Source organism: Crinia signifera, chromosome 2 (assembly GCF_055691185.1).
Source record: "Crinia signifera chromosome 2, ASM5569118v1, whole genome shotgun sequence".
Classification (NCBI taxonomy): domain Eukaryota; kingdom Metazoa; phylum Chordata; class Amphibia; order Anura; family Myobatrachidae; genus Crinia; species Crinia signifera.
This window is the reverse complement of record NC_139218.1, coordinates 382,095,298-382,113,026: the sequence shown is the minus strand read 5'-3', so window position 1 is coordinate 382,113,026 and position 17,729 is coordinate 382,095,298. Positions and strand designations below refer to the sequence as shown.

General features: G+C 47.2%; 1 protein-coding gene across 1 annotated transcript in view; it reads left to right on the top strand.

Moving 5' to 3' along the window:
• NOX4 (NADPH oxidase 4) overlaps nt 1-17,729 on the top strand; it is a 193,541-nt gene that overhangs the window by 57,988 nt on the left and 117,824 nt on the right. Inside the window, exons 9-11 of the mRNA XM_083170172.1 lie at nt 181-403; nt 10,528-10,692; nt 12,073-12,135. Coding sequence (XP_083026298.1) covers nt 181-403; nt 10,528-10,692; nt 12,073-12,135 — 451 coding nt within the window. The remainder of the gene's footprint in view (nt 1-180; nt 404-10,527; nt 10,693-12,072; nt 12,136-17,729) is intronic.

Here is a 17,729-nt window from a genome sequence, read left to right as displayed (position 1 = left end):
ATGTTACACTACGATGAGATGGGATGAGCGATGTAACAGGCGCACAGTGACCCGTTGTGAGGGCAGGTAAACCCCGAGCACTTGCTCTATAATCACCCAAGTAGCCAGGAACAGTACAAGCCCTCTCCAGCGCATCTCAGCGGCCACTTCAGCGCTCATCCCTCTTCATTTCTCTTCTAGAGGTCTGCTAAAATACCAGGCTAATGTAGAAGAACATCCCCCCGGATGCCTGCAGCTAAACGGGACCGAGAACGATTCCGTTCCACTCACTTGGGTTAATGGAGAAGCATATTTGCAGAATACACCAAAAGCCGCCCCAGGAAGATCTCACGAGGAACTTTTAATTAACAGTACACTGAGGATATGCACCAAGGAGCCCGTGTTCCACCCCCATTTCCCAGAGGTATGTAAGCGTTGTCAGTGGGTAGCATAAAGCTAGCAAAACATGGATTATATAAATGTAATAGTATATTCACAGGGGATAAATACCAGCCCTGGGATAATAATAATAATGGTGTAAATTTAGGCAGCGGTTGGGGCAATTACCAGCAAAAAAAGTGGCTGTGTTTGAAAAATGTCAGGAGCTGATTGGCTGATGCTCCACTTTATCTCCAACTACTCCGTTGGTTCCGGTTGATAGTTCTACGGTGACTAGATAGACAGTCAATAGGTTTAGTCCAAAAGGTCAACATGCAATAGGTCAAGGGGGTCAGTAGGTCGACATGCAGTAAATCGACAGGTTCAAACGGTCGACATGAAAAGGTAGACACATAGACCGGTATTCAATGCACTGATGGCGAGCTACCGGCATATAGAAGTGCCGATAGCTCGCCGTCAGGGTATTCTATGAATCTTCGCCACTCCCTGTTTGCCTCCTCCTCTTTTCCCGGAGACTAAGTGTAAACGGTGAGTTTGGCTATTAAAATGGCGCGGCTCGCCACAAAATGCGGCAGACTCGATGCATTTGCAACTAACCTCGCTGTTTAAGGGGATCCTCTCACGGCCAAACATTGAATACGGCGAGGGGGGTTGATGGCAAGGATGGCTTCTTTTCGGCGAGAAAAAGCCATCCTCGCCGTACAAACCCCCTTGCCGACGGCATTGAATCGCTATCATTATAAGGTCTACATTTTTTTTTTTGAACGGCTTGTTCTTACTTCATCCATGTCGGCGGGAGAGAGAATACAATAATGTGTCGAGCCAGAATCATGGCGAGAAAAGCGAGTTATGCAAGGGTACGCGTTACACTAGTTGGGGGTGCATGTCGACAATTGACAATATTGACACCAAAAATGTTAAAAACCTCATGTCATCCTTTTCACCCTACAGACATTTCCCATGTCGATCCTTTTGACACTGTCGGCATTTTGACCCTGTCGACCGATTTGCATGTTGACCTTTTGGGGTCGACCTATTGACTTGTCTCTCTAATAATCCACACCCCACTCTGTTGGGGGATTGGAGTGATTAAACTTGTGTAAAAATCCTCATCCCTCGATCCTCCATCACTGCTGGCCAGTGATCAGTGAATACGGTTGGCGAAACGGTGGTGCCGTCGGATCGGGAGATCGCGCCCGCGGATGTATGGGAACCTTTCGTTTATACACCCGATGGTGCTATAATATCCGCAATAGTTATAACAACATGAGAAAACTTGAAAAACTCATGTCGACTATTTTGACCGTCGATCTTCCCACTGTCGACCTAATTCTTGTGTCGACCTTAACCATGTCGACTTATTTCAGACATCCACCTAATCCCTGTCAACCTAATATACAGTATGTCGACAGTCATAGGGTCAACCAAGTGACCGTATCACGTGCAATACGCCATTCTGTGTACCTGCAATTTACTGAATTTCTGGAAAGGAATCTAAGCTCTGCTTTTACAGTACCTGTATTTTTCCATTTAAACAACGTGTTTTATCATGGTGGTACGCATAGAGTTCTGCTAAATAATTCTGTCCAGTGCGACTCATTGTGCATTCCTTGATCTCTGAGAAATACATTAGTCTGAGCCGGCGTCCAGCCTCCCAGGTCAGCCGGTTAATTTGGAAGCTGAAATCAGAAGATGTGCCTTCCGATAATGGCAAATGAACTCTTTCAAGAACTTTTCTCATTTGAATGCGCCACTTCGAGATGTCACACTGCGCGTTTCAGGGCGCGGGGGGGGCAGTTTGTCAAACAGGTGGCTTATCCCAGCAGGAGCAATGTTACTGTGATGACCTACAAGCAGCTTAAGAAGTACTTGGTATTTAGACCACATCTCGACGACGTTAGAATAATGTTTGGATCATAGAGGTTGTGGAGACCAGCAACGTTATTAATGAAAAATAAGCTTAAATTGGTGAACGGATTAATATTTCACCTTAACCAATTCTCCCCTTTTTCCAGGAATAGGGATCATGTCTTAATTCCATAATAGTCGTTTGCTGCTTACTGTAGATTTTTATTTATTTTATACATGTAAAACGGTATTAATATGGTTAGTAAAATGATGTAATTGGCAATAGTTATTTTATTTAATTGATAGGATTAGTTGCAATCAGTGCAATCACAACGGGGGTGCAGGCAGGGGACAATCTACACTATTTATTTAAGGGGGGGGGGCGGTCTACCAATAAATTCTGACTCGCGGCACAGTAGTCACTGCCAGGGGGTATCTGAGCACCCAGGTTCATCTGCAGCTCGGCACTCAATAAATCTTGACTGTAGCAGACCGCATAATCAATGTCAGATCTTTGACTCTGGTAAATCTGCCATACAGGCGATACAAACCGCAGGGGATAGTGATCCCAGCCACACAATGCTAGATCACCACAATTCCCCCCCCCCCCCCTCACCACACTGGATCTGCCCATTGGTGCATACCGTACCCATGTCTCACCCGTCAAGGGGTGACACCAAAATAGCTGAGAGACATTACATGCGCATGTGGAAATGGCTTCGGCAAGTTATACCCTTGCCGGGCCGTTCGCTGCTGGTGGGAGTGAGGGCCAGAGGCGGGCACCATGCCAGAGCAGGGGGACGCCCAGAGTTTTATTGGCATACCCATGAAAACACTGAGTGTTGCCCTGGGAACGCAGGATGTCCGATGCCTGTTCAGGGCGGGTGGCGCCTGCCCCCTTTTCGGCGAACTCCGGCGGAAATAGAAGTCAGTTTATACTAACTTTAATTCCCGAAGGGGAGAGGAATCCCCGCATGTGAGGGGATGTGTTCACGTATATTCCCTGGCATGGTACCGCAGGGATTCGGTGGTGGGGGCGTGGCACGGGCGTTCGGCCGGGGGCCTGCGGGCGCCATTTATGGGCCCTGAATGTTAAATAATATACTAGCGTTGTATTTTATTGTAATTCTGTGTTAGTACTTTGCAGGGTTTTTAAAATGTATTTGATATGATATTACACCGCAAAACTTACAAATTTCACATCCAAAGGACCAGGTATGAGGCGGCAATAACCCCTTTTAGTGGCATTTTAGATAAAGAAATGGGTTATTCTCACTTTTCAAAATGTACAAAAAGGCAAACCATGGAGAAATCCGCAGTGCCCCCAGGTAATAATGCCAATGCCGCTATGGTGGTGGGCAGTAGTAGCTCTCTCTTTTTTTCTTTTTGGAATCATTTATTTACTGCTTGTACTGTAAAGAACCCTCCTTTTTTTTTTAAACCTATTTTTCCAGAATTGTATTATAAACATTGGTCACAAATCGCCCCTAGTTGCTCTGTCACCAAGAATGTGTTCGTTTTATTATTTTATTTACTGTATTTCCACCACGTGCCCTCACCAAAATGTCTAAATTGTCGTCTTTAACTCTTTACAGTCCAATTTTTTTTTTTTTGCAATTCAAAAAATTCTGGTTTTAAATGTTTGAATTAATTGTAATTTATTTATTTTTTATTCAAAAATGGCCTACATTGAATGTTGAACGATTTTTAATGTTGTTATTTTAAAGCGTCTCACCATTGGATCTGCTACTAGCGCTAGGGTTGCTGAGCCTGACTAGACGTTGGACTTGAAAAGGGTTAAATCCTCTTCATGGGAAAGCAACGTATTAAAGGGGAGCTAAAACACCATATTCCTTGCATACTTTTTTGGCTTCCTGCTGATGACTGTTAAATGAATTTGGGCTGAAATGATTGATTCTAATGAAACGTGTGATTCAAAAAACTGGAACCGTAAAAGGCATTAAATCAGTCTGGTGCCGGCAAACCATTCGTGTTGTTTACTTTGATGACATTACATGATTCAGTATCGTGCAAATTAATCTTTTTCCATTTAAATTTATGCATTCCTACTTCCCTATCGTTAAAGGCCAAGTCGTCCTTAAAATGAAGTTTTAATAGATATCCCCTCGGCGGCCTTCTGATGGTGCTTGTTTGTCAGCCTACGCTCATTAGACAGAGCCGCTGCTTTTGCCAGAAGGGAACTTAGCTGCAGGAAGGGTGGCGATAGGGGTGACCTACCAAACTGCAAGTCAAGAGATAGTAGATCTGTTATACATAGGCGAATCTAGGGGGTGGTCCGGGGGTGCACAGGACCACCCATTAGCCCATTTTGTAGATGAGGGATGGGCTTTCCAACTAGCCCAGCCCCGTGTCTCTAGCCCCCTGGGAACCGGAGATACCGCCAGGCAAACCTGGAATGTTTTCCCTATAGGATAACATTGGACCCGCTAATTCCAACCCCCACCCAGTTCAACGGCTGCCAGTTCCCCCTTCGGCATCACTGAAGCACGAGGTTGATCTCAGTCGAACCCAAATCGCCGGGCCTTCAATCTGATACCAGGCTGGATCCATATGGGTTAATTGGTTCCAGGTATATTGAGGTTAAACCGTTTTTTTTTCCATTTCATAAATGTAATTTCATGACTGTTTATGTTCTTTGAGGGCAGATTTCTCTGGAACCAAACAGCCCAGTTTCACTGGACCAAAATCATTCGAAGCCAACTCAAAAGTTCTTCAATATGATACTGGTCTCATGTAAATAGGTCAGTTGGTTCCGAAGATAAAGCTGGTTGGTTAGAGGGGGGTAGGGAGAGGGGAGTGGTTGTCTCTCCCCCTCACACCAGAAAATGCAGGGACTATGCTGGTGTATAAGGGGTCAGCCTGGGAATGTCCCTGCATGATCCTGGGACCATATTCCCAGGTAAATACCTGCATTTTCTGTTGTGAAAGGGGTATTATTTCAAACAGCCGTGACCTGCAGTGCTCTGAATACAGCCGGGCAGCCCCCTGCTCTCTGCCCAGCTGTCAATGACTGTCACCCCTGCAGCTTCCGCTCCAATTCTTCTCCCCGCTTTCACCTCAGCCCGCCCCCCCTTTAATCATGTGGTGCCGGCGCCCGGCGTGCTCCCCCGACGTCACGCACAATAACAGCGCGCACAATATTTCAAATGTCCACTCGTCTAGAGGGGACACCAGGAGGGGAGTGGGAGCGTGCTCTGCGCTGCGCTCTGCTCCTCTCCCCATAGAAGCAGCTGCACCGCTCTCCATCACTCCCTGCAGCAGCAGCGAAGGCTCATATAGAAATTTACAGTAAGTGGCACTTTTGGGGGCATTGCTTAAGGGACGCTACAAGTGGCGGTATGTGGGGGCATTACGCATAATGTGTGGCTTAATGTGTAAGGGGCATTACAGTGTGCAGCATCATGTGTAAGCGGCATTATGTGTGCAGCATCATGTGTAAGGGACATTATGTGGGCAGCATCATGTGTAATGGGTACTATGGTGCGCAGCATCATGTGTAATGGGTACTATTGTGTGCGGCATCATGTGTAATGGGTACTATGGTGTGCGGCATCATGTGTAATGGGTACTATGGTGTGCGGCATCATGTGTAATGGGTACTATGGTGCCATTAAGCAAGAACCCCCTAGCAATGAGCACGTAGGTAAGCAGCACTTATGTGGCAAATATGTAATGGGCATTACGGTTTGTTATATAGTATGTAATGGGCATCATGATGTGTGGCACAATGTGTAATGGGCATTATGGCGTGTGGCCTTATGTGTAATTGGCATTAAAACTTGTGGCTTTATGTGTAATGGGTATTACGGAGTTTGCTAAAATGTGTAATGGGCATTACTGTGTATGGTCTAAAGTATAATACCACACCACTTTTTGTGATGACACGCTTCCTTTCCATGAGGCCACGCCCCCTTTTTGCTGCGCAGCTACGCCGCGCAAAGGTCCCCCTGCTGTTATGTCTGATCTGGGACCACCCATTACTATAATTCTAGATTCGCCTATGCTGTTATACCCCTTTCACATCGGAGCTAATTACCGGGTACAAGCTGGTTTCTTGCCGGTTCGACTCTGTAATTAGTGCGATGTGATAGGGGTTACCGGTTACAGTTAACCGGTAGCAACACGGCGATCTGAACCGGGTAAATAGCAGAGTTCTTACCGGTTCCTTGCCGCGTTGCTGTGCAGTGTGAACGGCTTAAACGACCCGTTTCCTGTTCTCACTACAGAGGAGGCAGAGCTTGGAGCAGCGCCAGCTCTAAGTGCTGCCTACTCCCCCTGCCCCCCGATGACGCTGGTTCGCAGAGGCGGTGTGAACAGACCGCACATGCAGGGTCGCACCGGGACTGAACCGTTTCAAAGTCCCGGTGCGACCCTGCATTTGCGATCTGAAAGTGGTAATAGTTATGGTATGGTGAATATAAAAAAATGATTTATCCACTTGCCTGTCATCGCCCTATCAGATGCGACCACAACAGATGTGACCCCCCCCCCCCCCCCAAAGTGATTTTTAAACAATTATCGACATGCGCAAACGGTCAACATGGGTAAATGTCAATGAGTTGTTTTTTTTTGTTGGTGGCAGAGTCAGCATAGGGTGGCATGGACAATGTATTACTGTGCCGTGTCCCCTCACGTGGCTAGCTACGCTCAACATGCTTCGGGCACGCTGCCTCTATGTCCAATGGGATGGTAAAGTATGTACAAGTCGGTGGAAAAAATAATGTCAATTTTATGCATGTCGACTTTTTCACTGTGCTGACCTTCTGCCTGTCTACCAATAGTGGATGACCGCATACCTATTCAATTCTGGCCGATTTTTTTCCAGTAGTTAAAAAATACCGGCCAGGACCTTTTCAATCTCCGGGAGTTTTCCTCAGGGACTCTCCGCTGCCAACTCGGCTCTTTGAAAAGCCAACTCTGCATTGGCAGAAATGGCCGCTAAATTGTCGAATTAGCATCTATTTCCACCTAGAAATACGTGGATTTGTCGATCCGCGTCTTTTCTCTTTTTTGGAACGTAATAATGCCCACTTTAAAAAATGTCCGATTCTTCTCGGATCTCTGGCGAACTTGTATGGTGTTACATATGCGTCTGCAGATGTCTGATTATTGCAGCTGTAGCTTCCGGGGTGCGGTTCCATCGATCTACAGTAAGAAGACAAAATAGTCAATCGGTTGACCCCAAACAGTCAACATGCATACAGTCGACCGTGTCAAAATAGAAAAGATAGGCAGAAGCAAAGGTCAAAAAATGGTTTACATGAAGATCGTTCACTCAAGTTGTCATTTTGTGTCTTTCACCATATCTGAACCAGATTAGTTTAATCGTGTACCCTTGTGGGCTTATTTCACTCATCGCGCCTCCCGCTACCACTGTGCTTGGTGCAAGTTACTATTCCCGGTCATAGGCCCTTATTGTGGTTCATTCACAAAGGCAAATTCCATATGCACTGCAGATGGGGCAGATGTAACATGTGCAGAGAGATTTAGATTTGGGTGCGTTATCTTGTTTCTGTGCAGGGAAAATACTGACAGCTTTATTTTTACACTGCAATATACAGTAGATCTCACTTTTACGTAAAACCCCATCTAAATCGAATTCTCTCTCTGCACAAGTTACATCTGCCCCACCTGCAGTGCACATGGTTTTATCCATTTGAAAAAGAATTTGCCATTTTATGTGACATATGGTGGATCACTGGGGGATTCAGGTGCAGCAGAAATGTAAAGAGAAGCAGGATATTCATCTGAACGCAGCGAGGAATGGTCTCCGGTGGCGTGCATAAACATGTTGTTTACATTGCATCGCTCACAGTAATTAGGTGGTAGCGCTGCAATCTGGAGGTGTCTTGGTGGATTCCGAGCGCCGTTAGTAACGGCAGAAATATTACTGACACAGGGAAAGTATTTGTCTTGGAACGTTCTAAGTATAAAGATTCGGGGGCACTAATCGCTCGTTACCGTCCTATAATGTCTCATGTGCGGAAATGTCCGTGACCTCCCAGTCATGAGGACACCACATTAGTTCACATCAGTCATGTGAATGTGTGTTTGGAATATAACAGCGTAATTATTGTAGAACCATAGGTTTATTCTGCTACATAGGCCTAGGAAGGCCGCGTGTTTTTTTTTTAAATAAAACAGTACAGGTCGATCATAATTCGTCGAATCTGTATTAACTCTTTGAGTGCCAGCGCTGCTGTGAGAGATCCTCAAAATATTCGCTAAATCCTGTACGCCAGCGCCACTCACAGCAACTGTTCTTTTAGCATAAATAAATACAGATACAGTAAATTCAATGAAGTTTAGTTAAATTGTGCACCCAAAAAAATGAACAGTCGCTGTGAGCGACACTGGCATTTTTTTTAACGGATATTACGATGGCACTTAAAGGGTTAACGAAAAAAAAAAAAAAGGTTCGTGCGGCAATTTTCATGCCTATTTTGACAAATTCCGTTTGGCACTCAAAGGGTTAAACCGATATCCGCTTTGATTTGTCGGACTACACTAGAACGTTAAAAGCAGCTTTATGATTGGTCACTTGTGGGTTAAAACCCATTACGGATTTATGAAGGGGCGATCTGTGGTCATGGTAGGGGTCGGATTCTGTTATTGCATCTAGGGTAAAAGGTTTGCTGGACTACAGCCGTCCAATCGGCAACGATCTTTTATCTGGATCGTTGATGGAATGCAATAGACACTGAAAGAAAGTGTTGGATTGGTTTGGCACAAATGTTGTACTTGCTGTAAATACAGTGTGTGTGTGTGTGAGTGTGTGTGCGGGGGGGGGGGTTATGTGCTAGGGTTACAAAAGGCAAAATAGGCAACAAAAATCACATAGAACAAGTAGCACTTAGTTAAAGCAAGCAGCACTACCAATGGCGTAACGACAAATTTTGCGCCCCCCTCCAGTAAAGTTTCCACTACCTTATTACGTCCTCAGTTACCTAATTGGAAATGATGCCCGATGTTTGTGTACTGTGTGTACGCAGGACCCGCTCTGCGATCAAGGTCCATGCAGTTTATTACATGTGATCCGAGCTAAATCAGGCCCAGTGTACCATTCATCTCTGCCTTTCAAATCTGGAGGGGGACCTGTAGAGGACGTTTTTTTAAAATGATGCCCTATACTCTCTGAAACACCCCCCCCCCATTATATCAAAAATAAAGTAGCAGCCAATCTGCTGCTAACTGTCACTCGACAGGCTGTGCTTGAAAAATGAAAGTTAGGAGCGAATTAGTTGGTGCTTTGGGGCCCGAATCAGACCCCCTCGTTTGGGTCCAAACTTTGCCCCGCACATGCGCAAACCCCAAGAGCGATCTGCTGTGGAGTTACACACTTGCCAAGCTGTTTGCTTCAGGAGGGGATGGAGGGGGGTGGCGGCAGGGGAGTGCTCTGGGCGTCTCCATGACCATACTGGGTGTTTCCCTGGGAGCGCAGGCGGGTTGATGCCTGCCTGGGGCGGGCTGCTGACGTCACATGACATCAGTGCCCGCCCCCTGAGTCAGTTTAGACTAGCTTTTATTACTGAAGGGGAGAGAAATAATTTGATGGTGGCCAACCAATCAGCATCACCCCCATCCAACGCCGCCCCCCCACCGTAGCCCCTCGCTAGCATACGAGGGGATGTGTATGACAACACAACCTCTCACATTCGGCCGAAGGGGAGATGAGTTCTCTCCCCTTCAGCCGCATGCGAGGGTTTGCGTTGTCATACACATACCCACGCATGCTAGCGAGGGGCTAAAGTGGGGGGGTGGCGTTGGATTGGGGCGACGCTGACCTTTTCGCAACGCATATATATGCAGCCAAACAAACTGGTCTGAATCAGGCCCTCCGTGTCTCTACACTATATGTCTCTCTAACTGGTATATTTATTGAGTAGCATAAAGCCCTATGTGTCAGAGTTATCCGTACTGGTTTTAAAGTTTGTCGCTTTGCTCCTGCGGACGTTCCATCATGCAACCTCTGTTATCTATATCTCATGATGGCGAAACTGGTATTTTTTTCCCCCAAAATCCTAAAGTTACGGTTTCAGCGCACATATGTGAACTAGCTAGCGGGGCCGCTGATGCGAATACTCCCAAGAACCGGCTCTTTAAAGCCATAAATGAAGCTCCTGGCGATACTGAGGTCTCATTAATAAATCATGGCTATAGATGACTTTATATCGCTGTGTAGGCGGCAGTAGGAAACCGGTTGTGTCACCATATATCGATAAATAATACAACAGCAATGAGACGTACTCCGTTTCTCCTCCATCTGTTCTCTCCCCTTAGACGTGGCTTTGGATATCGGCACCTCTGTGCTTGTACTGTGCCGAGCGATTGTACCGGTACTTCCGAAGCAGCAAGCCTGTGACCATCACCGCAGTGATACATCATCTGTCCGATGTCATCGAAATCAGAATGATCAAAGAGAATTTCAAAGCAAGCCCCGGGCAGGTGAGCACGTACAAAGAGAGAAGGTTTCTGTTTAACAAGTCTATTACTGTAGTTAAAGATCTGCTTTTATGTAATGTGACACGGAACACATGGACCGGGTAAAAGTATAACAGCGTCTTTATATCTTCATAGCAATCAGGTTATCCCCAGGGATACAGCAAATCAGCATACAAGTAATCACACCTGCACAGTTTACAAACTTCTCACAAGTTCGGTACAGCTTTCTAATGGCCCCAGCCTATCGCCTGGGCAGCTAGTCCACTTCAGGAGCCTTGGATTAGACTACAAAAAAAAAAAAAAAAATATTTTAAAGTCCAGCTTACAGGTGCAACTCATCAGCTTGGCAGATTTGATTCCGGAGCTGCAACCAAAAGCTGGACTGGATCCCTGTTTATCTGTTAAAAAAAACACGAAAAAAACTATTAACCCTGTTACAGTAATTATGGCAGGCGGACATGACACTGATAGTGGCCAATGCCGAGGATTAGGTGCCGTTGTGAGGAGTATGAAGTAGATGATAGTATATTTTAAGAGAAGGAAAAGCACGTGATTGGGGAGGGCCCTGCTCGTGAGACACTCTGAAGAGGAGGGGCAGACAGACTGGGCTGAGAGATGGCTGGGTGTGATGAAGATGTGGGTCTTGGGAGCCTCTATGATGTTTTGTAGAGAGGTATAGAATTACAGAAGTAGGGAGCACAATGGCCAAAATCTTGGAGGCAGGAGTGGGAGGGAGTAATAAGTAGGAAGGAGAGGCGGTGTGCATTTGTGCTGCGAAGAATGTGGACGGGAGTATAAAGGGAAATAAGGTCAGAGATGTAAATGGGAGAGGAATTGTTGGATGCTATGTAAGTGAGTGTAATACCCCTTTTACACCAGAGGTTGGACCCGGGATATTGCCTCTCCAGTCCCGGGCGGGGCGTGGTGTAAATGGGCTGAAAAAAAAATAACACGGGTACTGTTCCCCGGGAATCTGACCCGGCAAATGTTCAGGGTCGGACATGGGGCTTATCCTCGGCTCAGGTTGGTGTAATTGGTCATTATCAGGGTTATTTGGCGGGGAGAAGGCCGCGAAGAGGCAGGGCTGATCCGTTTTCAGTGTAAAAGGGCATTACCCAGGAATAACCTGGATTGAAGTGCAGTGTAAATGGGGTCTGAGGCAGGGCAGGCCCTGGCAATTTCCTGTGTTCAATTTCCCGGGTCCTACCCGGCATTCTGGTGTAAAAGTGGTATAAGATGCTTGAATCGCATTCTGAAGGGGAAGGTTAGCCAGTGTAGGCCTGAATGCCTCTGTCAATTAAATTGTATTATCTCCAGTTGTAGTGAGTTAAGTTTTTACATGTAGTTTTACGTAAACGTAAATGCGTTTTTTGCATTTTTCAGTACATCATTCTGCAATGTCCGAGCGTCTCTGCACTGGAAAACCATCCGTTCACATTGACAATGGTAAGAACGAGTTTATTTTCTTGCTGTATTTATTTGTGGCTTTATTTAAGTCTAATTGAAGTACATTACCGGTTAGGGTACTGAGCTTTCGACTGAGCTGCAATATTAAAAATATTTACATAGATCCAATTAGCATAACATTTTTTCCCAATTCTTCCCCAGTATTTTTTTTACGTTCAATCCTATTAGGACGCCCCAAAAAGTAAATTTTCTTGCAAAAACACAGTTTCTGTGAATCATATGTGTTTTCATGGTCGCTGCTCTCGGGCAGTTTGATTTGCCTGCTTATCAGGGTGAATAGATTAGCCCGCAGTGATACAATTGCCCGTGGTAACTTACCATGGCTAATTGGATACCCTCCATCGTCTTGGTTTGCGACAATATTTACATGCCCGTGTTCCAGGTGGTTTTCTATTGGCCAAGGAATACTCATGAGACTTCCAGTATCTTCATAATCTGGTGCAGAGCTTATTATCTGTGCAGTGCTGGTAACCAGATGAGACTCTGCATCGCCTTCTGTGCCCAGCCTGGAGTCTGTTATGGACAACTTGCACTAACTGGGGATCATAATGGAATACAAATTAGTGTATAATCTATCTCCTACTCTCTCCCTTCCACCCGCCCATTCTCACTGTACCCCTCCTTCACCTTGTCTCTCCGCCCTTTTCACCCATCTCGATAGGTCTCTTTCCTCCTGCTGATAAAGTATCCGCCAATCAACTGTCACATTACAGGCTGTGCTTGAAAAAATGGCAGCGAGAAGCTGATTGGTCGGTACTGTATCTCTGTCCGCCTTATCGCCTTCCAATAAATCTTCCCATTTATGTCCAAGATGCTGGATGCGTTAAACCATGTTTAATGGATAATGAATTGCGAGTGCTGCGGAACGTAATCACTGTTATTTCCAGCTTCCATTTTGGATAGGATCCCTGCTCCAGATGCTGTTTCTAGGTCACGGTTTACCCGTGGGCTGCAGTAGGTAATAGGTTTCTGTTCCTATTCTTTTACGGTTGTACTTGCTGCAGACGAATGATGGACCTGCTAGGAAGCCGTATGCGATTTCATTTATTCCACCGTATCCTGCAGTGTATAACTACAGTATATCAGTGTAACTGAAGGACGACGTTTATTAACACTAATGGATGCTGGAATAAATCCGAGGAATAATCTGCGTTTGTAGGTGTTACCCAGGGCAGGATAGCTGGCAAATGAATATTGAAGTGTAATTACAACACTATCTCTATATCCAGTACCCCAAGGCAGAGTTAAGGTGGCCATACGCTAGTGCAATGTATCGCAGCGTTGTATGGCCATCTGATCCCCCCCTGAACCACCCGGGACCTTCACGAGCGGCAGGATTGCATGCGATGCGTCGCTGGCGGTCCTTTCACGCGTGGAAAGGACCATGTCATCTCTGTTTTGACGGAGTACAGATGTCAGCGTCTGGCGACTTAGAGTTACTGACCTGGAGGTCACTCAGTGTCTTCCCATGGAGCGCACATAGAATACATTTAGCAATATACTATCTGCCTGATTCAGGCTGGCATTGCGATGGTGGGGGACATCTGTGCATTTGCATATTAGCGTTAGGCAAGACCCTACTGCCGACATTGCATGATGTCAGCGCCCGTCCTCTCTTCGGTGTACTACGACGGAAATAAAAGTCAGCTTACACTGACTTTTATTACCGAAGGGGAGAGAAATCATCCGATTATTGGCTGTATACAAGGGGATACATACTAGCGAGTAGATGCGGGGGGAGGGCGTTCCTTGGGTCTGAATTAGGCCCCTTATGTGTTAACAATAAACTGCAGAAAAATAACAACCAAATCCATCATTGTCTGCATTTTTTTCCTTCTGTTTTTCTCATTCCCACCGGTAATTTATGTATATATGCGATGAAAACAAAGTTGTATTTTGCCTACAATACACACGGGTGGGTCTAAAATAAAAATGATATTCCCGGTGAAAGCAATTTATAGAGGAAATCTGCAACGTGTTCTGACTATGCAAAGTACGTGCGGTCTTTAAGGGGATACATTTCTGCCGGATTTTATTTATTTTTCGGTTTTCTGTGTTGGCGGCTGTTCCTGGAATCCCTGACTGCAATGATCCGGAACCACAGTGCGTCGGATAAATGTGAAGTGGGCATCTGTCTGACGTCTTATCTCTTGCACCAGGAATGCACACCCACATCAATAGTGAGGGTGGCTTGTTTCACAAGTGGGTGGAAGGGGATACGGTCACTAGGTCTACAAGCATTAGGTCGACACGGGGAAGGCCGACATGGGTTTTTTTTTCACTTTTTTTATAGAGCCGACATGTGTCGACAGGCGCGATTTCATACCCTGCCATCCACTAGGGCGTGGTGGGAGAATAAAATAGTGTGCCGAGCGCAGCCAGGCACCGTGCCCAAAGCATGGCAAGCGCAGCAAGCGATGCGAAGGGATGTGGTGTTACGCTTTAGTGTCCATGTCGACTGTGACGACATTCAGGGGGAAAAAAGTCGATGTCGACCTTTTGACTGCCAACCTTCTCCATGTCGACCTAATGATTGTGTCGACCTAATGACCCTGTCGATCTAACACATGTTGACCTTCAGTCATGTCGACATTCCTGCATGTCGACCTAGTGGTGTCGACCTAATGCTTGTCGTCCTAGTGTCTATCCAATGATCCATACCCCAGGACAGAGGCATATATGTTTCCAACTGGAAATACAGGCAGATATATGCATTTATTTTAGATCATGGAAAGAGGTCACAGATGCCTCTGCTCTGAGTATACAGCTGTGAATCATTCCTATTGTCTGTAATACATCCAACACATTGCAGGTGTTCTGTGCTGCAGGGTCCTGTATACAGTGTCATTTCCTGATCCCTCGGTTATGCTTTATGATGTGGTGACTTATTTAGTTCTTTGTTCTTCTTTTTTTTGTTCTGGTGTCTGTATGTGATGTGAATTTGCACTTTAACTGGATGATAAAGAGAAATCTTTTATGCAATATACAGTATGCAACAGCTACAAACCGCATCTTTCTGTTCACAACTGTGTGAATTGTACCTGGCAGCTGTATTCCTTCTAGTGCCTCTGGTCCTCCTCTGGGCTGCACTCTTCCTGGTGGCTTTGGTTCTCCTTGTGGCTACATTCCTCCTGGTGCCTCTGGTCCTCCTCGGGGCTGCACTCTTCCTGGTGTCTTCGGTTCTCCTTGTGGCTACATTCCTCCTGGTGCCTCTGGTCCTCCTCAGGGCTGCACTCTTCCTGGTGTCTTCGGTTCTCCTTGTGGCTACATTCCTCCTGGTGCCTTTGGTCCTCCTCAGGGCTGCACTCTTCCTGGTGTCTTCGGTTCTCCTTGTGGCTACATTCCTCCTGGTGCCTCTGGTCCTCCTCGGGGCTGCACTCTTCCTGGAGTCTTTGGTCCTCCTTGTGGCTATATTCCTCCTGGTGCCTCTGGTCCTCCTCGGGGCTGCACTCTTCCTGGTGTCTTCGGTTCTCCTTGTGGCTACATTCCTCCTGGTGTCTTTGATCCTCCTCGGGTGCTGCACTCTTCCTGGTATCTTTGGTTCTCCTTGTGGCTACATTCCTCCTGGTGCCTCTGGTCCTCCTCGGGGCTGCACTCTTCCTGGTGTCTTCGGTTCTCCTTGTGGCTACATTCCTCCTGGTGCCTCTGGTCCTCCTCAGGGCTGCACTCTTCCTGGTGTCTTCGGTTCTCCTTGTGGCTACATTCCTCCTGGTGCCTTTGGTCCTCCTCAGGGCTGCACTCTTCCTGGTGTCTTCGGTTCTCCTTGTGGCTACATTCCTCCTGGTGCCTCTGGTCCTCCTCGGGGCTGCACTCTTCCTGGAGTCTTTGGTCCTCCTTGTGGCTACATTCCTCCTGGTGCCTCTGGTCCTCCTCAGGGCTGCACTCTTCCTGGTGTCTTCGGTTCTCCTTGTGGCTACATTCCTCCTGGTGTCTTTGATCCTCCTCGGGTGCTGCACTCTTCCTGGTATCTTTGGTTCTCCTTGTGGCTACATTCCTCCTGGTGCCTCTGGTCCCCCTTAGGGCTGCACTCTTCCTGGTATCTTTGGTTCTCCTTGTGTCTACATTCCTCCTGGTGCCTCTGGTCCCCCTCGGTCCTCAGGGCTGCACTCTTCCTGGTGTCTTCGGTTCTCCTTGTGGCTACATTCCTCCTGGTGCCTTTGGTCCTCCTCGGGTGCTGCACTCTTCCTGGTATCTTTGGTTCTCCTTGTGGCTACATTCCTCCTGGTGCCTCTGGTCCTCCTCAGGGCTGCACTCTTCCTGGTGTCTTTGGTCCTCCTTGTGTCTACATTCCTCCTGGTGCCTCTGGTCCCGCTCGGTCCTCGGGGCTGCACTCTTCCTGGTGTCTTCGGTCCTCCTGGTCCTCTTGGTATTTGCTTTATGATTGGATACTGTGTGGTGACTCTTATTTAGTTCTTTGTTTTCTTCTTTTTTTTGTTCTGGTGTCTGTATGTGATGTGAATTTGCACTTTAACTGGATGATAAAGAGAAATCTTTTATGCAATATAAAGTATGCAACAGCTACAAACCGCATCTTTCTGTTCACAACTGTGTGAATTGTACCTGGCAGCTGTATTCCTTCTAGTGCCTCTGGTCCTCCTCTGGGCTGCACTCTTCCTGGTGTCTTTGGTTCTCCTTGTGGCTACATTCCTCCTGGTGCCTCTGGTCCTTCTCAGGGCTGCACTCTTCCTGGTGTCTTCGGTTCTCCTTGTGGCTACATTCCTCCTGGTGCCTTTGGTCCTCCTCGGGTGCTGCACTCTTCCTGGTGGCTTTGGTTCTCCTTGTGGCTACATTCCTCCTGGTGCCTCTGGTCCTCCTCAGGGCTGCACTCTTCCTGGTGTCTTCGGTTCTCCTTGTGGCTACATTCCTCCTGTTGCCTCTGGTCCTCCTCGGGGCTGCACTCTTCCTGGTGTCTTTGGTCCTCCTTGTGGCTATATTCCTCCTGGTGCCTCTGGTCCTCCTCGGGGCTGCACTCTTCCTGGTGTCTTCGGTTCTCCTTGTGGCTACATTCCTCCTGGTGCCTCTGGTCCTCCTCAGGGCTGCACTCTTCCTGGTGTCTTCGGTTCTCCTTGTGGCTACATTCCTCCTGGTGCCTTTGGTCCTCCTCGGGTGCTGCACTCTTCCTGGTATCTTTGGTTCTCCTTGTGGCTACATTCCTCCTGGTGCCTCTGGTCCCCCTCAGGGCTGCACTCTTCCTGGTATCTTTGGTTCTCCTTGTGTCTACATTCCTCCTGGTGCCTCTGGTCCCCCTCAGTCCTCAGGGCTGCACTCTTCCTGGTGTCTTCGGTTCTCCTTGTGGCTACATTCCTCCTGGTGCCTTTGGTCCTCCTCGGGTGCTGCACTCTTCCTGGTATCTTTGGTTCTCCTTGTGGCTACATTCCTCCTGGTGCCTCTGGTCCTCCTCGGGGCTGCACTCTTCCTGGTGTCTTCGGTTCTCCTTGTGGCTACATTCCTCCTGGTGCCTTTGGTCCTCCTCGGGTGCTGCACTCTTCCTGGTATCTTTGGTTCTCCTTGTGGCTACATTCCTCCTGGTGCCTCTGGTCCCCCTCAGGGCTGCACTCTTCCTGGTATCTTTG